Genomic DNA, 24986 nt, shown 5'->3' with positions numbered 1-24986 from the left:
ATGAATTAACACCAGGCATGAATTATGAATGCGGCGGCTGCTGAGCGCCACAGCAGCTGGATGTGAGTTTTTCATTACGCCTCCATTATGAGACCTGAGAGGGAAATTTCCAGCGCCGCATAAAGACGGGTCCAATTTGTTTTGGTCTCCTCTGGCATGCAAATCACTCGGCGCTCCGCTCTCACAGGGGAGGATGTCCCCGCTTTTCAGGCGTTTCACAATTAGATTTCCACTCCAAACAGCTTTCTTATTAAATTGCCTTAAATTATTGATTGTAATTAAATGAGGGGTTTCATCATCGTAATGAATTAATGGAAGAAGGGGAGCGCTGTGTCAATATTGGCAGCAGGATTTATGAGGGATGAGCGTATGGCAGCCGGAGGATGATAATTCACGAGGAGCGACGGGTTTACAGGTGCGTCCCCCTCTGAGGACGGCGTGTTTTATCCGTGTCCGACGCTCGCTGCTGGCACCGAACAGGCGGAGAACATCTTCACATCACAGCAGGACGCCTGGCTCTGCATCCGGCTGTTTCCCAGCCTCTAACTGTGACCCAAACAGGTCAGGCTTCCCAATAGGTCATTTTAGAGGGAATCTGTTGGCTTCATCAGGTTAAAAACCTTCTTCAAGTTTTTGGCTGCAATATGACGCAGCAGCTGTTCTCAGCAGAGACGTTTTACCCTGAATACCAGATTAAAGCAAAGCAAAACTGCTGAAAACCAACCAAGAGAGACCAGGAAGACAAATGTAGAAATATCTTCTATGCTGTCAGATAAAAGAAACTTTAAAATGAAAAAAATATTTAAAAATATCAGCATTCATAATAGGGCATAACAATCACATTTCCTAATAATTTTCAGATTTTTTCAATAAATGAAAATTAATTTTTTGTAACTAAAATCACCAAATCCATCATGGCCGACGTTTGTTAAACAACAGAACTTAAACATATTTTCAGGACCTTGTTCTGGTGGACATTTTCAAAATGGCCACCATGGTTATAATGGAGTATATGTTAGCACTAAAATCAGCTGTAGCAGTGGTGGGCGGAGCTAACCAAACAGTTAGGTTCACTAACCACTGATTCACTAAACAAGATTCTTAGGTCTGCTAATGCTAAACACACAAAATAATTAGTGCAAGCTAACAATAAACACAGAGAAAATAACAGAAATTAACGCTGAATACATCAAATCAAGAGAAGCTATAATGCTACACTTAAAAACACAACAAATGTCAGTGGAAGCTAAAGCTAAATACATTAAAACTAGCAGAAGCTAATGCTAAACTGCTAAACACATAAAAAACTAGCAGAAGCTAATGCTAAACTGCTAAACACATAAAAAACTAGCAGAAGCTAATGCTAAACTGCTAACCACATAAAAAACTAGCAGAAGCTAATGCTAAACTGCTAACCACATAAAAAACTAGCAGAAGCTAATGCTAAACTGCTAACCACATAAAAAACTAGCAGAAGCTAATGCTAAACTGCTAACCACATAAAAACTAGCAGAAGCTAATGCTAAACCAACCGCTAACCACATACAAAACTAGCAGAAGCTAATGCTAAACCGCTAACCACATAAAAAACTAGCAGAAGCTAATGCTAAACCGCTAACCACATAAAAAACTAGCAGAAGCTAATGCTAAACCAACCGCTAACCACATAAAAAACTAGCAGAATCTAATGCTAAACCGCTAACCACATAAAAAAACTAGCAGAAGCTAATGCTAAACCGCTAACCACATAAAAAACTAGCAGAAACTAATGCTAAACCGCTAACCACATAAAAAACTAGCAGAAGCTAATGCTAAACCGCTAACCCCATAAAAAACTAGCAGAAGCTAATGCTAAACCGCTAACCACATAAAAAAAACTAGCAGAAGCTAATGCTAAACCGCTAGCCACATTAAAAACTAGCAGAAGCTAGTGCTAAACCGCTAACCACATAAAAAAAACTAGCAGAAGCTAACGCTAAACCACTAAACAGATTTAAAAACTCGACATAGAAAGAGTGAGTTGATGAGGTGAGTTGGACCCGGGTGGGTCAGGGCGGGACCAGAACCTACCCAGGTTCTCGATGGAGTAGTATCTCTGCTTGCTGTCCACTCGGACCGTCTCGGCGTAGGGGCTTCCCACGCCGTAGCCAATGATGTAACCGCGGACCAGGATGTTGGGGCTGAGCGGCGGCGTCCAGGACATGATGATGCTGTTGGGCAGCGGCCGGACGTGCAGCGAGCTGGGCTGGTCCGGAACCTGACTCTCTGCCAGAACAAAACCACAGAAGAAGAGTCAGCGTAACGGCCTGACACGTCATGTAACCCCTCAGCCTCAGATTAGATCAGATTACTGGCCTCCGGCTCCCTGGGGGGATCACATCGCCTCTCTGAGCGATAATCCATTGAAATCAGGTTTCCGTCTCTTTGAGAAACGCAGTTAGCAAAGATGTTTGTTGTTTTTATCTGAGCGGCTTCCTGCTGAGCAGAGCGTCGTGTTCCTGATCTCCAGCAGGAAGAGGAATCATTAAAGCTGCTGTTTGTCTCCACACTCATCTGAGGTCACAATGAAGCATCAGCTAATTGTTTTACAGTGTTTATACAGCCGCTATTTATTAAGAAATGTCTGACTGGGGATTTTCTCAGCACCTTCCTGTAGATGGTTATTAAAGGAAAGCCAATAATAGTAACAAAAAGGACAGATTATAACAGCAGTGACTTCATTAATTACATGTATAATCCTAATATTTTACTCTGTAAGGACTAATTAAGAGTTTAAATGCTCATCGTTAAGCAACTACCTGGTGATTTAATAACTTAAAGTTGGAAAATATGTTTTACTCACTTCTTTATGAAGAAAGAAAATGAAGTAGAGCTTCACACTCAAAGCCAAATTTTAGTTTTCATTCTTGAAAAGACATAAAAAATTAATGCATACTGTAAGAAAAACCCCTTTTGGACCATATTAGCATTTTCTGTGATCTTAGGATCCATTTCTGGTGAGTTTAACCCAGCAGCCGTTGTTTCTTATTCTTATTCTGGAATGATATTTTCTTTTCTTGGTGTTTCCACTCCTCCCCCTCTCCCTCCCAGTTAGCGGCTCTCCATCACCCCCACCGGCCCCCCGAGACCAAACCTTCGCTCCATCGACCAGCCGCGGTTCTCTGCTGCTTAAATATTTATGTGTGTTTGGAAAGAGGAGGAAGACGCTTGTTGTTGTACAGATTACCGTCCAAATCGTTCTCCGGCGTCTGGGCGGTGTACCAGTCGCTGCAGGGACCCGTTCCGTTCACCGTCATGGCCGCCACCTGGAAGCTGTACTGACTGCCCTTCTCCAGACCTGAACGCCGACAGAGGAGAAAGAGGCGTCGTTACACCTGACATTCAGCGCTGAACTTTCAGGCTCCACCGCCGCTGCTGAGAATAACCAGATGCTTGAGTGGCTCTGAGAAAACCAGGATTGGTGGAAACATTTGTTTTAGAAACGTTCAGGTTTGGACCGGTCAGTCATTAAACGGCCAGCATGTGGTCAGAGTATTTTGTGTTTATATGTTCTGATCCACAGAAAACCATTTCTGAATCAAAGTTTGGTCAGTCTGATTGGTTGACTGAATGAGGTTAAGCTAGTTAAGCGGGTTGGTTTGATCAGCCAGGCTTTATGATCAGTTGGGTTGGTTAGTCAGTGTGTTGGGATGGTAAGTTGGTAAAATCTGTTTGACTCAGTTAGTTAGTTGCTTTTCCTTGTTGCTGGTTAATCTGTCCGTAGGTTGGGTTGGTTTGTTGGGTTGATTGGTCAGATGGATTTTAGTTTGTTAGCTAACTAGTGGGCGGATGGCAGCTGTTTGAACAGCAGAGGAGTTTAGGTAACTAGTTACCAATCTGGTCAGTCAGATTGGTTAGTTGAGTTGGATTAGGCTCCTTGGCTTGGTTGACCAGGTGGTTGAATAATTTGGATTATAAAAATAAACAGACTTTATAGTAAAATAGCATCTTAGAAAACAGAGGATGGTTTCTGATGTTCCTCATTCAGGCGTTTTGTTGTGAATCAAAGGAAAACGTTAAAGCTTCAACTAAACAGGCTTACACTGCACTGGGATTGGATTAAACCCACGGATTACAATAAACAGTAAAAATAATAACTTCATCATCTCAATCCTGCATTGAAACATATATTTATATGTATATGTTGAGGTTTCCTGAGGCAGCCGAGTTCACAGCAGACAGATTAGTCTCCAACTCAACCGAATGGCAACCTGCAGCCGGCGCAGACAGACAGACAGACGGAGATAACCGTCAATGAAAAAAATAATGGAAACGGAGATCAGTTTCATTCAAATCTGGCACAGCTCAAATTGAAATAATAGCTGGTGGCACTTTGAATGCAGTCACACACACACTTCCTCCGTACGGCCATGTTTTATGCTAATAAAGGTTTTTCTGTGGCAGGAGAAGAAAACAGACATGAGCAATAAAAGAGCAGAAACAATTCCCCACTGTTATATATATTTATATTTATGTCTTTAGTTCGTTCTTCCCATCAAGATTTCTTTAAGTTGAAGACCGAAAACGACGTCACTTTCATAAAAGTCCTGCTGTTTCATTAATGGTTCATAAAACAAGCTTTTAATTTACATAAAACATTTGAAGTGAATCAGTCTGTAAACGTAGCGGGTCACAAAGGTTCTGGTACCTGTGAACAAGTACCAGAAGTTGTTGGGTTCGATGGCCTCCTGGTCTCCACGGCGACCAGTCTTCCTGTATTTGATCTTGTATGCGGTGATGATGCCGTTCTGGGCGCTGCGAGGGGGCGGCTGCCATGACACCTTGATGCTCTGAGGGAAAACAGAGAAGAAAAACTCATTTGTCATCTTTCACGGTCTGTTTACTGCTCTTCAGCTACTCGGTTGTTGTTTTATTGATGAAGTTAACCATGCAGGTGCACTCTGGTAATGAATTCACAGAGATAAAACTCCTTCCTGACAGTTGGCACCAAGCACAACAATTAGCATTGTTAGCCAAATAAAGAGCAGAGGAAGAAACAACTTGGAGGATAATTCTAACATTTACGGCTTGGTTTGGTTTCACTTCAATCAAGAGAAAAAGGAAAAGTGGCCTGTATGAAATCGGTTCTTTATTATTAATAAAGGATAAGAAGCAGAGACTGGACGGATTATACAACAATAAAACATTTGAAAATGGTCAGTATTATTGTTCTATTTTTAATAAGTCTCTGCAGACATGTAAGAATAAAAAATGTTCTGATGTGACACTTCAGTGTAAAAGTTAAAGTTCCTCTACAGAACGGAGCTTCATGCTATTCGCTCCATAAACGCTACAGGTTCAGATATGAAACACGATATTCGATTATTGAATAACAAACCGATGGAGCTGATCTGGATATTTATGGCACAAATATGAGTTTTGTTACATGTTTAGTTGACAAGTTGAGTTGGTTTGGTTTGATTGGACTGGTTTGACTGGCCAGTCGTGTTTTGTCATCTTGGATTTGTTGACCAGTCAGAAGGTTTTGCTTTGACAGTTTCGTTGGTCTATTGGTCAGTTGGTTGAGTTGGACTAGCCGGTCGGGTTAATTGGTTGATCACTTGATTGGTCGGTTTTGTTTGGACAGTTTAGTTGATCAACTGGTTTGGTTGGACTGGTCCGCTGGTTGAGTTGAGCTTGATTAGACATTGGTTTGGTTGGATAAGCTGGGTTGACTGGTCCAACCTAAGAACTTTACCAAACCATCCAGTCAGTAATCAGGAGGCGTCTGACATGTTGAACGTCGTACATGTGGAAGACGAGGCGGCAGCAGAGACGAGAGCAGAGCTGCTTCTTTAGATGTTTCTGACACTGGAGAAGGAAAAGGATCCCATCAGGATTCTGACCGGGTTTCAGCTGCACCTCCAGCTCCAATCTCCATTTCCTGGCTTTTGCTGCCACCACATCAGCACCAATTATCAGGCAGTTAGCACCTGATATTCATGTAAAGTCACAGCAGCAGACGGGTCCAACAGTCCGGCACACGGAGGACTGAGCCAAGAACACAACCCAACCTGCAGACGGTCGATGACACCAGAAAACCTGCTGACATCTCCTACAAACATCCATCCTGGCCTCTCAGATCACCGGTATGACAGGAATCCAGAACAGTCTGTGTTTTCATGACACTGTAAAAACAAACGGTAAATCTGATCTGTGGTCAGCAGACGCCGTTAAGCTTCTGTTTCTGCTGCTCGTCTGGATTCATTGTCTGCTGCGCTTCCATCTGTATGCATGCGGAGTGTTTGGGTGTGTTTGTGTGTGAGCCGGCTGTGTGTTGAATGAATTTTAATTGCTTTATTTGCATGTTAACAACCCACCTCTGCCACACACACAAACACAGATGCAGCAGATGTTGGCTCGGCCTCCTGTGAGCTCTGCTCTGCGAGGCAGCTGCCATCAACCGCTCAGCTCTCACCGCGACCCGGAGTGTGTTCGCTGGGCTGAACACTAATCAATGAACATTAATGAATCAGAAAAGTAATTCTGTTTTCTCTCATCAACTAATTCAGTCATAAGTTTAGCTGCTTCTTGTTTCTACTCCCAGCAGCCTGACATGAACAGAAGACAACTTTGCTGCTGATATTTACTTCTTGTTGGTTTCGGTTCCTCTGTCAGTTTGACTTTTGGTTTGTTGATATTCAGGGACAGAACCAGGCGGGTTTTAGACACAGCAGCTCCAACGTTCAGCAAGTTTTCATCTGGCGAATGTATTTTTAACATTTTACACAATTCAGCTGGATTTACTTTGTCAGAACCTCCAGCAGACAGACGGAGGCCTCAGCAACCGCCAGACTGAAGGACTGTGTGTCTAACAGCTCAGGGGCACCTCAGGGCTCTGGACTCGCACCAGTCATTTTCACGCTGTAAGCTTCAGACTTTCAGCACAAGTCCAAGTCCTGTCATCTGCAGAAATACTCGGATGAGTCTGCAGTCATCAGGAGTCTAAGAGAAATCTGATGGTTTTAGATTCCAGACAGGATTAGGTCCAAATTTAAACATTTTACAAAAGAGAAAACATGAATTAGCCATGCTTCCATCTGCTAGCTTGAAGCGACTCAACCAGGCCACGTAAAGCGAAACTTCATCAGTTTTCAGAGTTTCATGCCTCTGGTAAGGCACAAACCCACCAGTGGACACCACAAAACATCAAGCAGGTAAAAACATCTTGTTTTTTCTCCAGTGATAAAAATCACAAACTGTGTCCATAAAAACCATAAACAATAAAATTAAAGGACTGAACTTAAACTATGAACATGGACCTGAATTATCCACCTGTAATCAAACATCTTCTGGTTTCTATTGATCTGAGGCTGAATCCACAATCTGCTGCTGCAGACATTCGGTTAACGGGACCCTGTGGAGAACCGGGGCTGGTTCTGGTTCTGTTTCTGGTTCTGTTCTGGTTCTGTTCTGGAGACGACTGTGGAACCTCTGGACATGAGAGTGGAACTCATAAAAATCAAGAAAATCATCCTCTAAATCAGACGGAGATGTAACACCTTCAGTCAGAGGCTTGGTTTTGAACCGTTGTAACACAGACTGCTACAGGAGCTCCTTTCTGGCCACAACCATCAGAATCTACAACAACTCTGAAGAAAGTTGATTAACAGCAGCATTTAATTCCCTTTAGGATGAACGGATGAATTCATGCATAATGCAGTGAAACCTGTTTGTTCTTTTCTGCTGTTGCTCTTGTTTCCATGGCGATCGTTTCCTCCCAGCATGCTTTGAGCTGACCCCCCGATTCTGACAGATTCCCGCTGTCATGCTGGTGGTCGGCGTGTTTCCCTCCGCCAGGCGGACCGGGTATCGGGCCGGGCGGCGGACCAAGTATCAAACCGGGTATCGGGCTGGGCGGCGGATCGGGCGGCGGACCGGGTATCGGGCCGGGCATCGGGCCGGGTATCGGGCCGGGCATCGGATCGGGCGGCGGACCAAGTATCGGACCGGGCGGCGGACCGAGTATCAGACCGGGTATCGGACCGGGTATCGGGCCGGGCGGCGGATCGGGCGGTGGACCAGGTATCGGACCGGGCGGCGGACCGAGTATCAGACCGGGTATCGGACTGGGTATCGGACCGGGCGGCGGATCGGGCGGCGGACCGGGTATCGGGCCGGGCATCGGACCGGGTATCGGGCCGGGCATCGGGCCGGGCGGCGGACCAGGTATCGGAGCCACAGAGGAATTCATTAACATTTAGCAGCACCTGTTCCCTCTGCTGCTCCTCGTCCTGCTAATTGATTACAGCAGAGCTGATTAGGAGGAGCTGGAATAAAACGCGGCGCGGCCAGAACTCCTCCAAACCGCCTCCTCCTCCTCTGCCTAGTGCTTCATCACCTAATTAGCCACTTTGACAGCACATCGTTCTCAGCGGGTCTCCATGGAAATGCTACAGAAGTTAAATTCATGTTGTAACAACTCCCACAAAGACACGAGGAGCAAACCATCCATGAAGGACGCAGACAGAAAACAGCGACTCTGAGTTTCTCTCAGCTTCAGCAACATAAATATCAATAAATCCATAAAACTCTCATTAACAGGATGAAGCTACAATCATCCATTCATAAATCACAATAATTAATCAAATATTTCCTGGTTCTGAATTCTTTTAATTTTAAACTGATTAAAAAAAATTAAAAGTTAATTTTTTTTTGTTTCAGTTTTATTAGAAATTTTTATTTAACAAATTTTCAATTGTAATATAATTTTATTTATTAAAAAAATAAAAACATTAACTTTTCTAGTTTTCATTTCTTAAATGTATTAAAATGAAAATGTATTATATAATTTTAATAAATTGCTAAAATAATTATTTTTAGATTATAACTTTATAATAATTATATTATAATAAAACAACATTATTGACTTTTATTTTTATTTATTTTTAATAATGTTATTCCCTTTTTTACTTGATTAATTTTTTCTTATTTTTAAAATCCTAATTATTACATGCTTAATTAAATAATAAGTTATAATAATTATTACAATAATAAAACAGACAGTCAGCTCTCAGGCCTGGAGTCACACACACACACACACACACACACACACACACACCGTTCTGGCATGTTGTTACGTTTGAGTCCTGAACGCTGCAGAAGCGGTGATGAACAATCCAAGAGTAAAATAACTGTTTTGTTCTTAATGCTTGACTGAATCTCCACATATCAGGAATATAATAACATGCAGCTGTTTAGTATTCATGCAGCCGGCGACACCGGAGCCCAGGAGGGCCAAACGGAGCCGTGGCCTCAAAACGGACCAGAACCGGTTTCGCTTTTAATTTTCCCTCCGAACACGAGAAAAAATGCAGAACGAAACTCTGATAAAAACAGAAAGAAGGTGAAGATCACAGAACCAACATTTCTCACTAAAACAAAAGGATTTTAGAGACGATTCAACTAATTCATCTAAAAATCAACTAGTTGAACCAAAGTAAAAATCCCGTTAGTGCGGAGTGATGAATCTATAACAATCAGCAAAAAGGATCATTTAATATAATATTAAACACATCGAATGTTTACTGGATGTAACAAAAGGTTTCAACTCTGAATTTATTCAGTAAGTTGATGTGAAAAGTTGCCAATAAATTAAAAGTTAAATATAAATTATTCTGTTTAAATCCCAGTAATTAGGCAGAAAATACCAGAAACATAAACCAACATAAACCTCACTGCAGATCCAGAACCAGAACCCACCAGTCTGCCCCACCAGGACCAGAACCCACCAGTCTGCCCCACCAGGACCAGAACCCCAACCCCGCTGCCCCACCAGGACCAGAACCATCACCCTGCTGCCCCACCAGGACCAGAACCACCTCTCTGCCCCACCAGGACCAGAACCACCTCTCTGCCCCACTGCTCCTTATTTAGCAGAGCGGTTCTTTTGGATTCTGTTATTGTTTTTCCATCTGGACTCTTTGTGCTGAAATCGATGGACGAAAACACTTTGAAAGAAAAGCAAAACTTTAAACTTGGGCTAGAATTAATTCAGCCGGTTCCTCCCGACGTTTGTATGCAGCGCTGCAAACAGAACACACACACACACACACACACCCACACACACACACACACACACGACACAGTCCCACAAAGAACCAGGTGGGTAAACAGTCCCTGAATTCAATCTGTGATTGTTTGTTCTTGTCCTCTGGGTGGAAGCAGCAATCACATCGACTCTCACTGTGTGTGTGGGTGTGTGTGTGTGTGGGGGTGTGTGTGCGTGTGTGTGTGTGTGTGTGTGTTAATGCCCTCTGGGTAAAAGGACCAATCACAGGGAGGCCAGAATGTCTCCATTTGCTCAGTAACATAACATTCAACACCAGCTCTGCACGCGCTCAGAAAGCAAACAGCGGCGAGGCTCCAGAACGACGAATCGACCGACATTCATGGAGTCGCGTTTGTAGAATCACTTCAACACGACGTCTGAACATATGAACACATGAACATCTAACATCTGAACATATGAACACATGAACATCAGGACGTCTGAACATATGAACACATGAACATCGGAATATCTGACCATCAGCAGAGAAACGGTCAACCAGCAGAACGGCTGATCCACATTAAAACTCTTTTCCAGGTCTGAACTCTCACGTTCCTCCCATATATTCCAGTTCAACCGCCGTTGCCATGACAACATGGCTGCCGATGCCTTGCAGACAGAGCCCAGGGCGTCGACTGGGGTAAGGCTGGGTACACACAAAAGTATTCACACCCTTTAGGCTCCTACACGTTAAAAACCGACAGAACGGAAGGAAAGGGAAGCAAAAACATAGAAATAAAAATCTGAAAAGTGCGGTGTGCGTTTGTTTTCAACCTATCGCAATAAAAGTGATGACAAAAAAGTGTTTCCATGTTGAAACAATAAGTGTTTACTTAAAGAACATTTATTTTATCACCAAACTGCTAAGAGTAACTGCATGTAATTATTTATAGTTTATAGACGCAGTGGAGAAAACGGTGAAAACATCAAACCTGATACTTTCAGTTTCTTAGACAACATATTGGAATAGATAAATATTGGGGAGTTAAGTTCACAAACATGGTCATCAAGGTCAATAATAGGACAGTTAAGGTCACTACTAAGGCCGTTAAGGTCATATATAGGGTCACTGAGGATCCTTATAAGGACATTAGTCTCAGTGTTAGGGTCATTAGGGTCAAAAAGGGGAGTTACTGTCACTTGAAGGGCCCTTAAGGTCACTTATAAAGGTATTGAAATCATTCCTAGGTTTGGTTTAGGTCACTATTAGGGTCATTAAGGTCACTATTAGGGTCATTAAGGTCACTATTAGGGCTGTTCAGATCTCACACAGTCTGAGATCAATGTCACTAATAGGTCAGTTAAGGTCAAATAAAGGGCCTTTATGGTTACTTATAAAGTATTAGCATCATTTTTAGGGCCATCAAATTCACAAATGGGCCATCAGTCACTAATATGCCTGTTAAAGTAACTATTAGGGTTGTCAAGTTCCTTTGTAAGGCCGTTAAAGTCCCTACTGGACATGTAGGTAACTGGTCCTTCCTCTGTTTACTCCAGTGTTTGTGTGGTTCTGTGTCTGCCGATCCAAACCCGTCACAGACGATGTCAGGAGTTGTTTTGGTCTCATGTCTCAAGGTGTGAATTGTTGCAAACCGCCTGAGGAGACGAGTCACGGCTGCAGAGTGTTAAAGAGATGAAACCCGAGGCCGTCGCCTCTGTTGGTGTTTTCCTTCTTCTGTTCTTCTGCTTTGCTCCACGCTGCAGGTCTGTACGTATTTCCTTTGACTAGGCCTTTAAAGGCCTGTTTGGTTGCTCTGCTTTCACCACAGGATACTCCTTGCAACAGCCACTGTGACCTTAACTCAGCTCTCCAGGGAATTCTGGGTAAAATCCCCACATCTCCTACATACTGTATACTCCTCTTCTGTATGTCCAAACAAGCGTTAACACACACACACACACACACACACACACACACACACACACACACACACACACACAATTTCACTCCACACTCCAGGAAAGTTGAGGAAATGTCACATTTGTCTCAAAAGTTGGTCTGACAGTAACAAACTTGACAAGAGCAGGAAGTTTTTTTCTTTTTCTTCCCTCAGCATCGACTTGCAGGAAAACCGATTCAGGCAGGACCCACATACACAAACACAGACGCACAACTGCAGCGCATGACGCAGGCTGTGTGACAGCCGGAGAGCGATCTGCTGGATGCTGCGGCGGCTCGGAGAACACGCCAGCCGACAGAAATGATTACAGCTGCAGGTTGGATTTAAACCTGCCTCCTCCACCACCATCCAGTCAGCAAACCAGCTGACTTTATGACTCTGCAGCCGCACCAAGGACTCGACACACCAAGCACTCGACACACTAAGGACTCGACACACCAAAGACCCGACACACCAAGGACCCGACACACCAAGGACTCGACACACCAAAGACCCGACACACCAAGGACTCGACACACCAAAGACCCGACACACCAAGGACCCGACACACCAAGGACTCGACACACCAAAGACCCGACACACCAAAGACCCGACACACCAAAGACTCGACACACCAAGGACCCGACACACCAAGGACTCGACACACCAAAGACCCGACACACCAAGGACTCGACACACCAAGGACTCAACACACCAAGGACTCGACACACCAAAGACCCGACACACCAAGGACTCGACACACCATCGGCTCTGAGGTGAACTTTGGTTCAGATGCTTTAGATGCTTCCTCTGCTCGCCTTTTACTTGCTAGCTCTGACTTTAACTCAGTCCTGTCACTGATTTTCTGCAGTCTGGAGCCAAACTCTTCCTCTCACTAACAGACTGGGAAGTTATAAAGTCATGAAGTCAGAGGTGGAGGTCTGATAAAGAGGCAGTATTATGTGTTTTGTAGCATAAAAATGCTGCATATGTGAAATCACTTAAAAGAAATTTGACACCTTGAAATTGGGCCTCTGTCTCTTTAAGAAGCTCCTGTTCTTCCTGAAGCTCCGCCTCCAGGAAGTCGTCCCAACATGGCTCCTCTATTAACCCTTTAACAACATTTTTACCAGCGTTGCTCTGAGCAGCAGCTCCTATAACGAGCTCAGCAGATGTTTGCTAATTGCTGCTGGCTAGTCTGAAGGAGCTGAGAGGGGGAGGAGCTGCGGCTCGAAGGCGGGGCTAGGTCCACCCATACATATAACTTTATTATATTTTTGGACAATATAGTCATATTATTACCACATTATTCTGTTACTATTTTCGGTTATTATGACTTTATTGTATGATTCATTTTCTTACCATTACAGTCATATTATAACTTAATATTATTGCAACTTTTTGTTGCACAATTCTCTAATTATTGTGACTTAATTCTGGTAATATTAATATTTTTGTATGTTTTTAATATGACTAATTTAACGTTGTTTCTTATCTCTGATTCACGTTATTCTTTAGAACTTTCTCAGTCTAGAGATGCAGTTCTGCTTCCAACGCCCAGATTTTCTATCTTCTTTAAATCTCTGCATGTTTTTATCATTTTTATAATCAAAAGACTCGACGACGAAAATGAAACGATGTGCAGCTTCTTTTCTTTTTAATGTGAGATTCACTGAGGAGACTTCAGTCCCAAACTCCCAGAGAGAAAGGAGCGAGCCGGAGAATCTAATGGCTGCCGGGTTCTGATCCGCCCGGTTCCGCTTTCATCACCAGAACCACCGCCGAGTCGGAGGCGACCCGTTTGTTGTGTGAAAGTGACGGAGCGTCGTTTCTCCATGACTCCACTCCAGATCAGCTCCTGATGAGGATGTTAATTCTCTGGAGTTTCTCTGTTTGGTTTAAAGTGAAGAACAGAGAGAAACGACTGGAAAACCCAAACGGATCAACGGGAAAAGTTCTGCCTCGCTGCTCCGGCTACAGGTTCATTACGGTTCTCTGGCCACATTCGGCTGAGCGGCTCAGATTCAGCAGCGACAAACACAATTCAATTAAAACTCTTATTTAAACCCGATTCATTTCAGTGAAACTCCCAGTAAATCCGTCTGGATTCAGTTTTCTGCTTCATTAAAAGCAGGTCGACTCTCTGCATTGGCCACGGCGGTGGTTGCTCAGGGCGCTATCGGCTAACGGGGCGCAGCTGCTACAGATCAAAAACCAATCACAAAGAATAAACACCATGGATGATGATCTTTCTTCATTCTTTGCATTGAAAATACAAAAATCTGAAATTATTTTTAGGAGCTCTGATTTGTTCTTATCAAATATTTTCCATAATTTCTCTGGTTGAATTGTTGCTGTTTTTACAGTTTTTCTGGTTCTGAATGCTGTGCAACTGGAACCTTTTCTTTTTGTGATGTGTAACCGTGGCAACAAGGTGTTTTTACAACTGGTAGCATTCAGAGCAGAAAGTTCAAACCGTCTCCTCCATCCATCCTGATGGCAATAGAAGATCTTTGGCAATAGAAGATCTTTGGCAAACAAAACGGAGGAACTTCAAACCCTAAAAAGGAACCAACCAGAGTTAATTCAGTGGAACGTGGCTGCAGCATCGTATCCCCTACTCTAACAACTCTCCAACCAAACGGCCAGGCAGATTTAAAGAGGAGCAGCAAAAGCAAAGGAGGTGGACTAGCACAGCTAGCTAACAGCTGATGGTTTCATCCAGGACGTTTTACAGTGAAATACCATCTCTGATGTCTGGATGTTGAGCTGTTAGCATGTTAGCATGAGACTGGTATACAGCTGCAGCGTTCAGTCAGAGGCTTTTAGAGATACGTTGCAACACTGACTGCTACTGGAGATCCACAACATCCACAACAACTCTGAAGTTTCAAGATACGAGTTATAACATTTAACTTAGATTAGTTTACATAACATTTACTTTTTATGTTTGTACTGTATTACTTTTTACACATTATTCTTTATTTAAATATATATTTTATAAATGTATCTAAACAGAAGAATATTCATATTATTGAACTGAATAAAAACTAAGCATGGTGTTGTTCCTGGTTCTGATGGTCCCTAACCTCTCCTCCATGTTTGCTGAGTTAGAGTTGAGCTAGTTAGCGTTAGCATAGCATGGTGGAGACTCCAGGAGAACCTGTGAAGCTCCGCCCTCATCAACGGTTAATGTTAATCACACCTGATCAAACTTCTAAACCTTTTCTGTAAAGATTTAGAAATGCTGACGTCCAGATGTGTGAAGGTCAGAGGTCAGAGTGAGAGGTTGGAGAGGCGGTTCCGCCCGGCCCGGTTCCTCTGCGGTTCTCCTGGTTTAATGAAACGTTGACCGTGGAGCGGTTCGGAGCGGCTGAACGCTGAGGCCTATCAATCATGAAGCTGGCGCAGACGTGAACTAAACGAGGTCGGTTCTTCTTCATGGGCAGAAATGATTCTTCCTCTGCAAACATTCATCATTTCCTGAGCAGCTGCTGGAAAAGCTTTGATTAAAGAGGCCGATTCCTGCAGCTAACCTGGATGTTTCTCCCTTTAACGAGCTTCTCAACCAAACACAAACATGACCTTTGACCTCCAGATGCTAGAAACATCTGCCTTGCTAAATAAACCCAGACCCTCCAGGTTTTGCCCGCCTGATGACCTCTGACCCTGCTGTGAGCGAATCAGAGAGCGGAGCGACGTCGTCTTCGGCTTCCGATGCTCAGACAGGAAGCAGGAAGTGGACAGTAACCGTGGCAACGAGCGGCAGCACATCAATCAGGAGAAACAAGGTCAGATCACCGGAGAGGAAGCTCTGATTGACGAGCGCTTCCTGAACGCCAACGAGACCCGGGAAACGAGTCGGACCCGTCAGCGTCTGATCTGGTCGAACGTCTTATCGAGGCTCCAGACTCTAAACCGGACCGGGTTCTTCATCCAGTCCAGAACCAGCCTGGGTTTCTGATCGTTGTCCAGCTGGGTCCAAACATCCAGAAATGATCTTCAGGTCAATTTGAAACAAGTTCTTCAGCACGGCAGTGGCAGCATCATGCTGTGGGTGGTGGTCAGTCAGTCAGTCAAGTCGGTGCAGAGGTGCAGACTTACCCGGGACAGGACGACCTCCAGGGTGATGTTCTGAGGAGGAGCGCTGGGCACTGCAGAGACACACACACACACACACACACCCACACACACACACACACACACACACCCACACACACACACACACACACACCAGATTCAGAATTTTGTACAAATAAAATCAGATTTAACTTCAATCGGCTCCTTTAGCATTTATTTATTTCTCAGTTAGTGAATAAATTGAGATGAAATTCAGACTCAGTTCTGCTTCATTTGCAATAAAAACAGAACCAAACTGTTTAAACCGAAGCTAAAAAATCAGAACATGTTTCTGTCTGGGACTCCTGAATCAGGCTGTGGGCAGCGTTAGCTCTCCGTAGGTCAGACACAGAAACCAGCTGGGAGTTTTTTTTATTTACTGCCATCAATCACAGCTGATGACTTCAGCTGAGACAGGAAGCAGATGGACTGATGCTGCGGCGCTCAGCCTCAGAAACACCGACAGCCTGAGCCAGCAGGGCGGCGCCGCTCACCGGACCAGAGTGTCACTCTGCTCATCATTATTCTGGCCCCAATGTAGCCCCACACAATGAAGATTAACTAAAAACATTTTGAAACTAAAATATTTTTTACAACTGACAAAAAAAGAGATTTGAAATCTGAAAACAATGTAAATAAATTAAAACTGAACAAAGTTCTAAACTACTTTCCATTTTCTAAACAATTCTGAACACAGAGGCCTCAATATGAAACCATACAAAAATTTCACAAAACAATTTTGAAACAAAAATGTTTTTGCGACGGACAAAAAAGATTTAGAAACAGAAAAATAATGTAAACTGAAAAATACATTTAAAAATTAAAACAAACAATTTTTAAGAGTGAATAAAAGCATCGAAACTGAAAAAAGTTCTAAACTACTCTTTAGTTTCAAACTAATATTGGGCACAAATTTTATGGCCCTGATTTAGCCCCATACAATAAAGTTTTTTAACAGAAAAATAAACTGAAGCAAAAACATTTTCTGCAACCGACAATAAAAGATTTGAAAAACAACGTGAGCCAAAAATTAAGTTTGAAACAAAAAATGTTAAAATTTTGAAAGTGAAAATTTATCATGAACAGAAAAACATTGTAAAGTGAAAAAAAAAGTTCAAAACTATTTTTAGATTCAAACTTATTTTGGGCACAAATTATATGGCATCAATTTAGCCCCATACGATAAAGCTTGTTAGTAAAAATATCTTTTTAAACTGGATTGATGTCGGCAGCTGAATCCTGAAGCTCCCGTCTGTTTGTGGTCTGCAGGACAGATTTCTGCGGACGTCCAGCAGGATGTGATGTTCGCATCAACAGACGGCGCCCGGTCCTCAGCGAGCCGTCCAATCAGAAGCCTGATGGAGTATCTGCAGCTTATCAGCTCGTTCAGCTGCTTAGCGCCTCTGTTTCGGGTTTTATTGAGGATTCAATTAGCCGCCAGTCGCAGTTATCACGGCGGCCCAGATGGTACGTCCACAAAACGTTTCCGTGTCGAGTATTACTCACGGCGTTTATGGGCCGACCGCACAGAGACAGACGGCTTATTAACGACGCTCTGAGCGGATGGAGCCCACTATCTGGTTCTGACTGATGGATACAACCGGGCCCCCAGACCCGGACCCGGATAAACATCAACTCCAAACTCAGAGCAACTGAGCATTAGCATTAGCTCCCGCTAAACACCATGTTGGAATAACGCGTTAGCATTAGCTTCTGCTAAATATGGTATAAACAGCGTTAGCATTAGCCTGTTCATATAGTGTTTTAGCATTAGCATAGCTAATGTTTATGTTAGTGCTTTAGAGTTAGCCTTGCTAACGTTTTAGCTAGCAGCGCCACCACTGCTCCATATAAATCAATATTATTATTTTTTTGTTTATATTTCTTCTACTTTTTTGATTAATTTTGTTTCTGAAACATTTTCTAAGTTTCTTCACCCAGTTTCCTCTGTGCTGCAGCAAACAGGCTGAACTCTGTGTGTGTGTGTGTGTGGGGGGGGGGGGACGTGTGTGTGTGTGTGTGTGTGTGTGTGTGTGTGTGTGTGTGTGTGTGTGTGTGTGGACTCCATTAACGTGTCAGGCTAAAATGAAGCCGCTCCCTCTCGGCTCCTCCGGCTTAATTAAAGACCCCCAACGTCCCCTAATGAAACTCCTGCCAGCAGGGAGGGCTGGAGAGCAGCTAAAGAGGCTCCTGCTGCTGCTCTCACACACACACACACACACACACACACACACACACACACACACACACACACACACACACACACACACACACACACACAGCCAGGTAATAAGCAGCACCTGGTCCAATTACTCAGCTCCTGCTTGGTAACTGGGACCAGTACAAACCAGTCAGCCTCACTGGGAGCTTTTACACTTTAATCCTATGAGACATTTTATCCTAGAGATTTATTGAAGTTCCTGTTTCCCACATTAACGAGTCGAATCGACGTTTTGTTGTTTGTTTTAACCTGCAGAGGAAGGAGAGAAAGTATTTACACCTTTACACGTTTCATCATTTTCATTTTTAAAGTGTTTGTTGGGATTTTATGGACGGACTGAAGCAAAGCAGTGACTAACATTAAATGGAAGAAATCATTTCTTTAACATCTGAAAAGTGCGGCATTCTCTTTTACTCTGATGCCCTCAGATAAATACAGATGGAAACATTAGTTGAACTCTCTGCTCAAATGAGATGAAAATAGATTTTTATTTTTACAGCAGAACATGTGGAGAAAACCAGGCCCACGGCGGTGGCAGCATCATGCTGTGGGAATATTTAAGGGCTGGATCCAAAGAGCCATTTTCACCAGTCCAGATAAACGTAACAATTTAAAGACACTAATGGTACAAAAAAGACTTTTTTTTCCTCCTCTTAACTTTCAGTAAATATCTACTAACTAAAATCTGTTCTCATTTTAAACAACCGCCATTTTGTTTAAATGTTTAGTTTAAAAAAACACTTTTGCATAAATTGATATTTGTGGAAAATGAAAAAATAAAAGCTCATTCCAAACGGATGACAAGAAAAATGGACATTAAAAATGTTCTGGTTCTTTTAGCTTTGTTCTGTTGTGGAAATTCAATAAAGTTATTGTTTGAAAAGCTGCTGGAACATTAATTTGTTATTAAATTTGTTTTTAAAAATATTAATCATCATTTTCAGCCGACATGTAGAAGCGCTACAGAACCATCCTGGAGGGAAATAAAGTGAATTTTGTGGTTGCAAAGAGACAAAAAGTGTTTTTTAGGATTAATGAGGTTTAAGATGAAGATTCCCGGCTCACCGTCGGAGTGCGTCGTCACGGTAACCGTCTCGGAGGCGGTGCCCGGTCCGTAGCGGTTGACGGCCAGAACCCGGACCGTGTATTCGGTGAACTTGTTGAGTCCGTCCATCTTGTAGTTAATCCCGCTCACCTCCACGCTCTGGACGGAGACGCAGAGCAGAGATTAACGCGGCTCGGCGCCAAACGCCTCCGGATCGCCGCCCGGCGCTCACCTGCTCCTTTCCGGACGGGCTCTCGGTCCACAGCAGCCGGTAGCCCAGGACGGGTCCGTTAGGGAGGCTGGGCGGCTCCCAGCTCACCTGGATGGAGGTGGGGGACAGAGCCAGGGCCCGCAGAGACTCCACCCTGCTGGGGACCTGGACTGTAGGGACAACCAGAGGAGGAGACACTTAGCTTAACCTGAGCGTTAGCGCTAGCTGCTGGGAACATTTCCGCTAACAAGCTAACAGTGGAGCTAATGTTTAGCTTAGCACTTTGGCTCACTTTGAACACATCCAACACACTGAGCTCCTGTCAAAATGAAACTGAACAAAATTTCAAAACTACTTTCAGGTTTCAAAATTATTTTCGAAACAAATTTTATGACCCCAATTTAACCCCATACCACAAGAGTTTGTGAAAAAAATGAAAATTGAGAAAAAAAACATTCGAAACAAAAAAACAATGTAAAGTAAAAGATGAAACCGACATAATTTTAAAAATGAAAGAAAAAAAACAGACTTGAAACTGAAAAAAGCTTAAAGCTGCTTATTGGTTGGAAAAATAATTGGGCACAAACATCATGGCCCCAATTTAGCCCCATACAAAAAGTTAGTTGAAAAAAACCAACTAATGTTTCAGTTTCAGCTTGAAAACATTTGACCTTTTTCAAAATGAAAAAAATGTCAAAATACTTTTCAGTTTCAAAATCACTTTGGGACCAAATTTCAAAATGATGTGAGGAATCTGGTTGGCCCTGATGTAGCTCCATACTGTGCCTGAAGGCGGCTTACGGTCGGGCTTGGTGGCGATCTGCAGGGGGGCGGAGCTGCGGCCGGGCCCCGCCTCGCTGTACGCCACCACCCTGAAGCTGTAGCTCTCCTCGGGCTTCAGGTTGGACACGGTCAGCTCCAGAGACTCCGGCTCCGACACGTTCACTGACCGCTCCCTGAGTGGGAAAACACGACGCCATGAATCACAGCTCCTTCCTTTGTGACAATGGAGATAATCTGAGTGTTAATCAGCTGTAATCTGTGCTAATCCCCCCTGAGTCTGGAGCTAATCCAGGGATTACGAGCCGCCTCAGCCTCTGGACTGATCACCTGGTCAGAGCAGAAACAATCAGCTGATTTCCTGCAGCGCAGCGTAACGGCCCAGTTAAAGTAAGCTCAGATCCCATCCTGACCCGGTTCGTCCATCAGAACCAGAATGAAGGTTTTAATCTGGAAACTTCTGCTTCCAGATTAAAGATCAAATTACATTTTTTATTAAGGACAAAGTTTTATTTTCACCTCTGATCAGAAACTGAAATTTATTCATAAAAACCAAAAAACCTGAAAATAAAATAAATTCATTATGTTTATAATACAACCTGAAAAATAAGGAATAAAAATAAAATAATAATTTCCAGGGAACATTAAACATCTATAACTAATCATGCTGATTTTCTATCTGATCTCTTGTTTCTGTGGTTTCGTTGTTTTGCTCGTTTTTCTCTCCAGATGTCAGAACCAGACATGAGTAGCAGATCGCAGATCCATCAGCTCCATTAATGACCCAGAATCAGTAAAATCATCTTCGTCTCCTGATCCTCTAACTCTCCTCCTCCGTCTCTCTCCCTCCGTTTTCCTCCTCTCTCATTTTCTGAGAGTTACTGGACCTGAAAGAACCTCGGCTGTTTTCTCCAGCGAATCATTGAAACTGACAAAACCTCAGCCTGTGTTCCCTCTGTTAATCAGGAGAACTGACACCATCTCTTTATCCGTTCCTTTCAGGGCTGAACTGCGCCGGCTCTTCCTCCGGTTTGATCTCTGCGGGCCGGCGGCTCCCTGAGGGAACCGGCTGCCGCTCCGCCTCAAACCTCGACCCGACGGTTCAGAACCGCTGCGCCGACCGCAGGTTTCATCTGTTCAAGCACAAGTTTCAATTCTTTCTAAGTGAACTAATCGAGTTTCTCCTCCTTTTCTGGGCCTGAATCTCCTGATGAGGTAAAAACATAAAATCCTACCCGAGCGCTCTGGAAAAACGACTAAAATTTCTTATAAGTGAAATAAATAGAACTTATTCATCAACATTAAGTAATTATTGACTTCAATACAAGCTGCTGGATCTGGATGAAAATGAACTGAGATCTTTGTTCTGTAATTAGACCTACAACACGGTCAGGTTAATTGTGTTTCTGCAACATCTGATCGAAAGTTTTCTATGATTTCATTGTGATAGATCAGCAGCAATTAGAGCAGAAATGTCAAATGAGTAAAAGTAATTAGAAATCTGAAAAGTGTGGCCTGTTTCATCCTTATTTGAATATTTCTGCTGGGTTTAATTAAATGTGAAGACGATGTTAGCGACTAAGGATGTTGCTAACATTTAAGGAAAACTTTGTTCTTCTCTCAGCCCATTAAACCAAAGCTTGCTGTTTCCAAATGCTTGTAGACAGACGGTTTTCTCTGCTTAGACAGGGCTTCTGCAGGTTTTAACTCAAATTTAAGACTTTTAAAGACCACTATGAATGGAGTTTAAGACCTTTGAAACGGCAGAAATGTACAAAAGAAATCTGCGTGAGTGAAAGTTAGAATGAGCCAAAGACGAACATCATCCAACCAACTGACGAAAAATTTGGACTTAATGATGGACATGAAGAAGCTAGCTAGCTTTACCGAATTTAAGGCTAGCTAGCTTTAGATTTGCTAAAGCTAGCTTTACCGAATTTAAGGCTAGCTAGCTTTAGATTTGCTATTTGCTAAAGCTTTGCATAATAGTGACAGTAAATATCAAAATCGAATGGTCCTGCCAGTAAAATTTACGACAAGTAATTAACATATTTAAGACCAATTTATTATTTTTTTTTGTTGGGATTTAAGACTTTTTAATACCTTGATTTTTACACAAATGTAAGACTTTTAAGAATGTGTGGAGAGCAGGCTACATATTGATTTTATTAAATGCAGGTTTACTTTTAGTGATAATTTTACTGATTATTACATGAAGAGCCAAAATGAGGCAGGTTGTGGAAATCAAAGATGGCTGCCGTAATTCTGTGACATCGTCTAAAAACCTCCAGAGTTACAGCAAATCTTACCTCTCGACTCCGGCCTGGGAGTAGTAGACGCCGTACGTCTGCACGCCTCCTCCGGTCTCCTCCGGGGGGCGCCAGCTGAGCCGGACGAACCGGCTGGACACTAGGACAGGGACCAGGTCGCGGGGGGCAGAGGGGAGGGCAACGCCTGGGCTGGGGGACACTGGTGGGGGATCAGAGGAGGAGGAGTAAGTCAAAGGGGAGCCAGAAGGAGGAAGAGGAGGTGTGAGGGCGGGGCTGAACTGAGTGGGTGTGGCCTCTGTTAACGGTTCGTCCAGGTAGGGGGGGAGGGGAAACGATGAGGGGGCGGGAACGGAGGACGACAGGGGGAGGAGCGGGACGCAAGCAAGGGAGACGGAGCAACGAAAAGGCAGAGAGGACGGATGAGATGAGCAGAGAAGGAACGAAAAAGACGTGAAAGAGACAAGAAGGAAGAGAAGGAGGAAGAAGAGAGGTGAAGAAGATCACAGAAGAAAACGCAGCACAGCAACCGACGATTCATCAACCTGCAACGTCTACGACGGAGAAAACTGTTAAACGCTAAATCTACAAATAAAGATCTGACTGACTTTTCTTTAACCCACATTAATTCAGTTTATCATCAACATTCACCTCATAAAGCAGCAACTTTATTTGTTTGACACGTTTTAATGTTTAAAGTTTAACGTTAGCTGACTCGTCTATAAAGTTTGAGAATTTCTTCATTTCAAATTAATTCTCTTTTCCTTTTACAAACAGCAATAAAAACAGATTTTAATAAAATAAAACATATTTTACACAATTCAGTCATTATTTACATGAAACATAATTCATACAAATCAAATGTCAGATTAAATGTTTTGGAGTGGAAACATGTTGCTCAATAGTTTCTACTGATGCTGAGATGGTTGAAAATGAGAGAAATGGAAAAAAAACCAAAATTAAAACATAAAAAACATGAAAGACATGACAAAATGCAGATTATGATCAGCTTTGTTAAATATCTGCTAATCTCTGACATCCAAGTCCAAATATTTCATACAACTGTTAAGATTATTAAACATGTGAATGATGTGAACCTTAAAAAGTCTAAAACTTTGGATAATACATGTTTTATAAACCTTAAATTAATGCAAACTCCGGCCTGCTAACAGCTAAAATCCATAAAACACGAATAATTTAATAGTCCAAGCAGCAAATAGACAGAAATCAAACTGTGGAAATCTCATCTCTTCACAGCCAATCAGCACCAAGCAAAGTGAATGCTGCTCCAGGATTGGCTGCCTTGCAAACACCAGCCAATAGCGTGTTAGCTAGCTTCGCTGCTAGCTACTTTAGCTTCCAAAGCTGGAGAGAAAAATAATCCACAAAAAGGAAAACATGTTTTCTGCAGTTTCACATAAATTCAGACATTAAAGCTGATTCAGCTGCAGTTATTTTAAGAAATTATGGGAATTTCTTCAACAGGTTAGAGACGCATAACCCCTGTCGCTTTCAAAACATTTCCACTCAACCCTCTGTGTGTAAATCAGGAGTGGAAACATTTTATGACGGTTTCAGAAAGGCCCGTAATGATTCTGCTATCGACCGCCGGAGACGCTTAGCATTCAGGAGCGAAGCTGCTTCCAAATGCTACACATCCAGATAGCATAACACATTATCGCCTGCACTTTAAAAGAGCAACCCATCTTTATATGGAGGGCACAACATGGAAAAATTAGAGAAAAATCGAGCTGAGCGCTCCAACATCTCGATGCACTTTAAGGAGATTTAAATGTGCGACATTTCCAGATAAGAGTGGATGGAAACAGAAATCTGTGAAAACATCTTTAAACCAAAGTGACTCCATCCAATGTCCTGCTCCCTCCTGCTCCCCGCCAGGAGAAGCCGAGAAAAATCCAATTTATCCCCGCGGTCAGAGATCAAGACAGTGTGCAGAGACTTTAAACGCTTTTGTCCGTCTGAGAACATGTCAATAAAAGCTTCGGCGAATTCACACCGACATTTCACAATTTGTTTTTGCTGCTAAAGAGCGAGAGGAAGGAGGTGATGGAGGCGGCAGCACGCCCCCTCTCCGCTGCTGCAGATGAGATTTCAGGGTGTGAAGGGCGGATTTGTTCCTGATCGGTGACCCGGCTGCAGAAAAAACACCAAACTCCAGCCGACTGAGCAGGAAAGCGTCACTCTCTGAAAACAGACGGCGCGGATAAATAATAGAGTCGGACAGCAAAGAGGGAGAGCCAGAAAACAATCTGAATAAGTGGTGAAAATTACACCGCAGCCGAAAGCTGCTCTGCATTTAGATTGTTTCTGCAGCGCGGACAAGCAGAACCAGCGCCGCTCCGGAGGAACACG

At 43.2% G+C, this 24986-nt stretch overlaps 1 protein-coding gene across 4 annotated transcripts in view; it reads right to left on the bottom strand.

The window, feature by feature from the left end:
• dcc (DCC netrin 1 receptor) overlaps window positions 1–24986 on the bottom strand; it is a 156617-nt gene that overhangs the window by 41512 nt on the left and 90119 nt on the right. For 2 of the 4 annotated variants that reach the window (XM_032570623.1, XM_032570622.1), the window contains exons 8-15: window positions 22656–22911; window positions 20368–20522; window positions 19588–19736; window positions 19376–19514; window positions 16075–16124; window positions 4688–4829; window positions 3227–3337; window positions 2071–2265 (exon numbers count right to left, since the gene is read on the bottom strand). In XM_032570623.1, coding sequence (XP_032426514.1) covers window positions 2071–2265; window positions 3227–3337; window positions 4688–4829; window positions 16075–16124; window positions 19376–19514; window positions 19588–19736; window positions 20368–20522; window positions 22656–22911 — 1197 coding nt within the window. The remainder of the gene's footprint in view (window positions 1–2070; window positions 2266–3226; window positions 3338–4687; window positions 4830–16074; window positions 16125–19375; window positions 19515–19587; window positions 19737–20367; window positions 20523–22655; window positions 22912–24986) is intronic. The other 2 variants (XM_032570626.1, XM_032570624.1) reach the window with 1 other exon arrangement.

The sequence above is a fragment of the Xiphophorus hellerii genome, chromosome 8 (assembly GCF_003331165.1).
Source record: "Xiphophorus hellerii strain 12219 chromosome 8, Xiphophorus_hellerii-4.1, whole genome shotgun sequence".
NCBI classification, from domain to species: Eukaryota; Metazoa; Chordata; class Actinopteri; order Cyprinodontiformes; family Poeciliidae; genus Xiphophorus; species Xiphophorus hellerii.
This window is presented reverse-complemented; position numbering and strand designations above follow the sequence as displayed.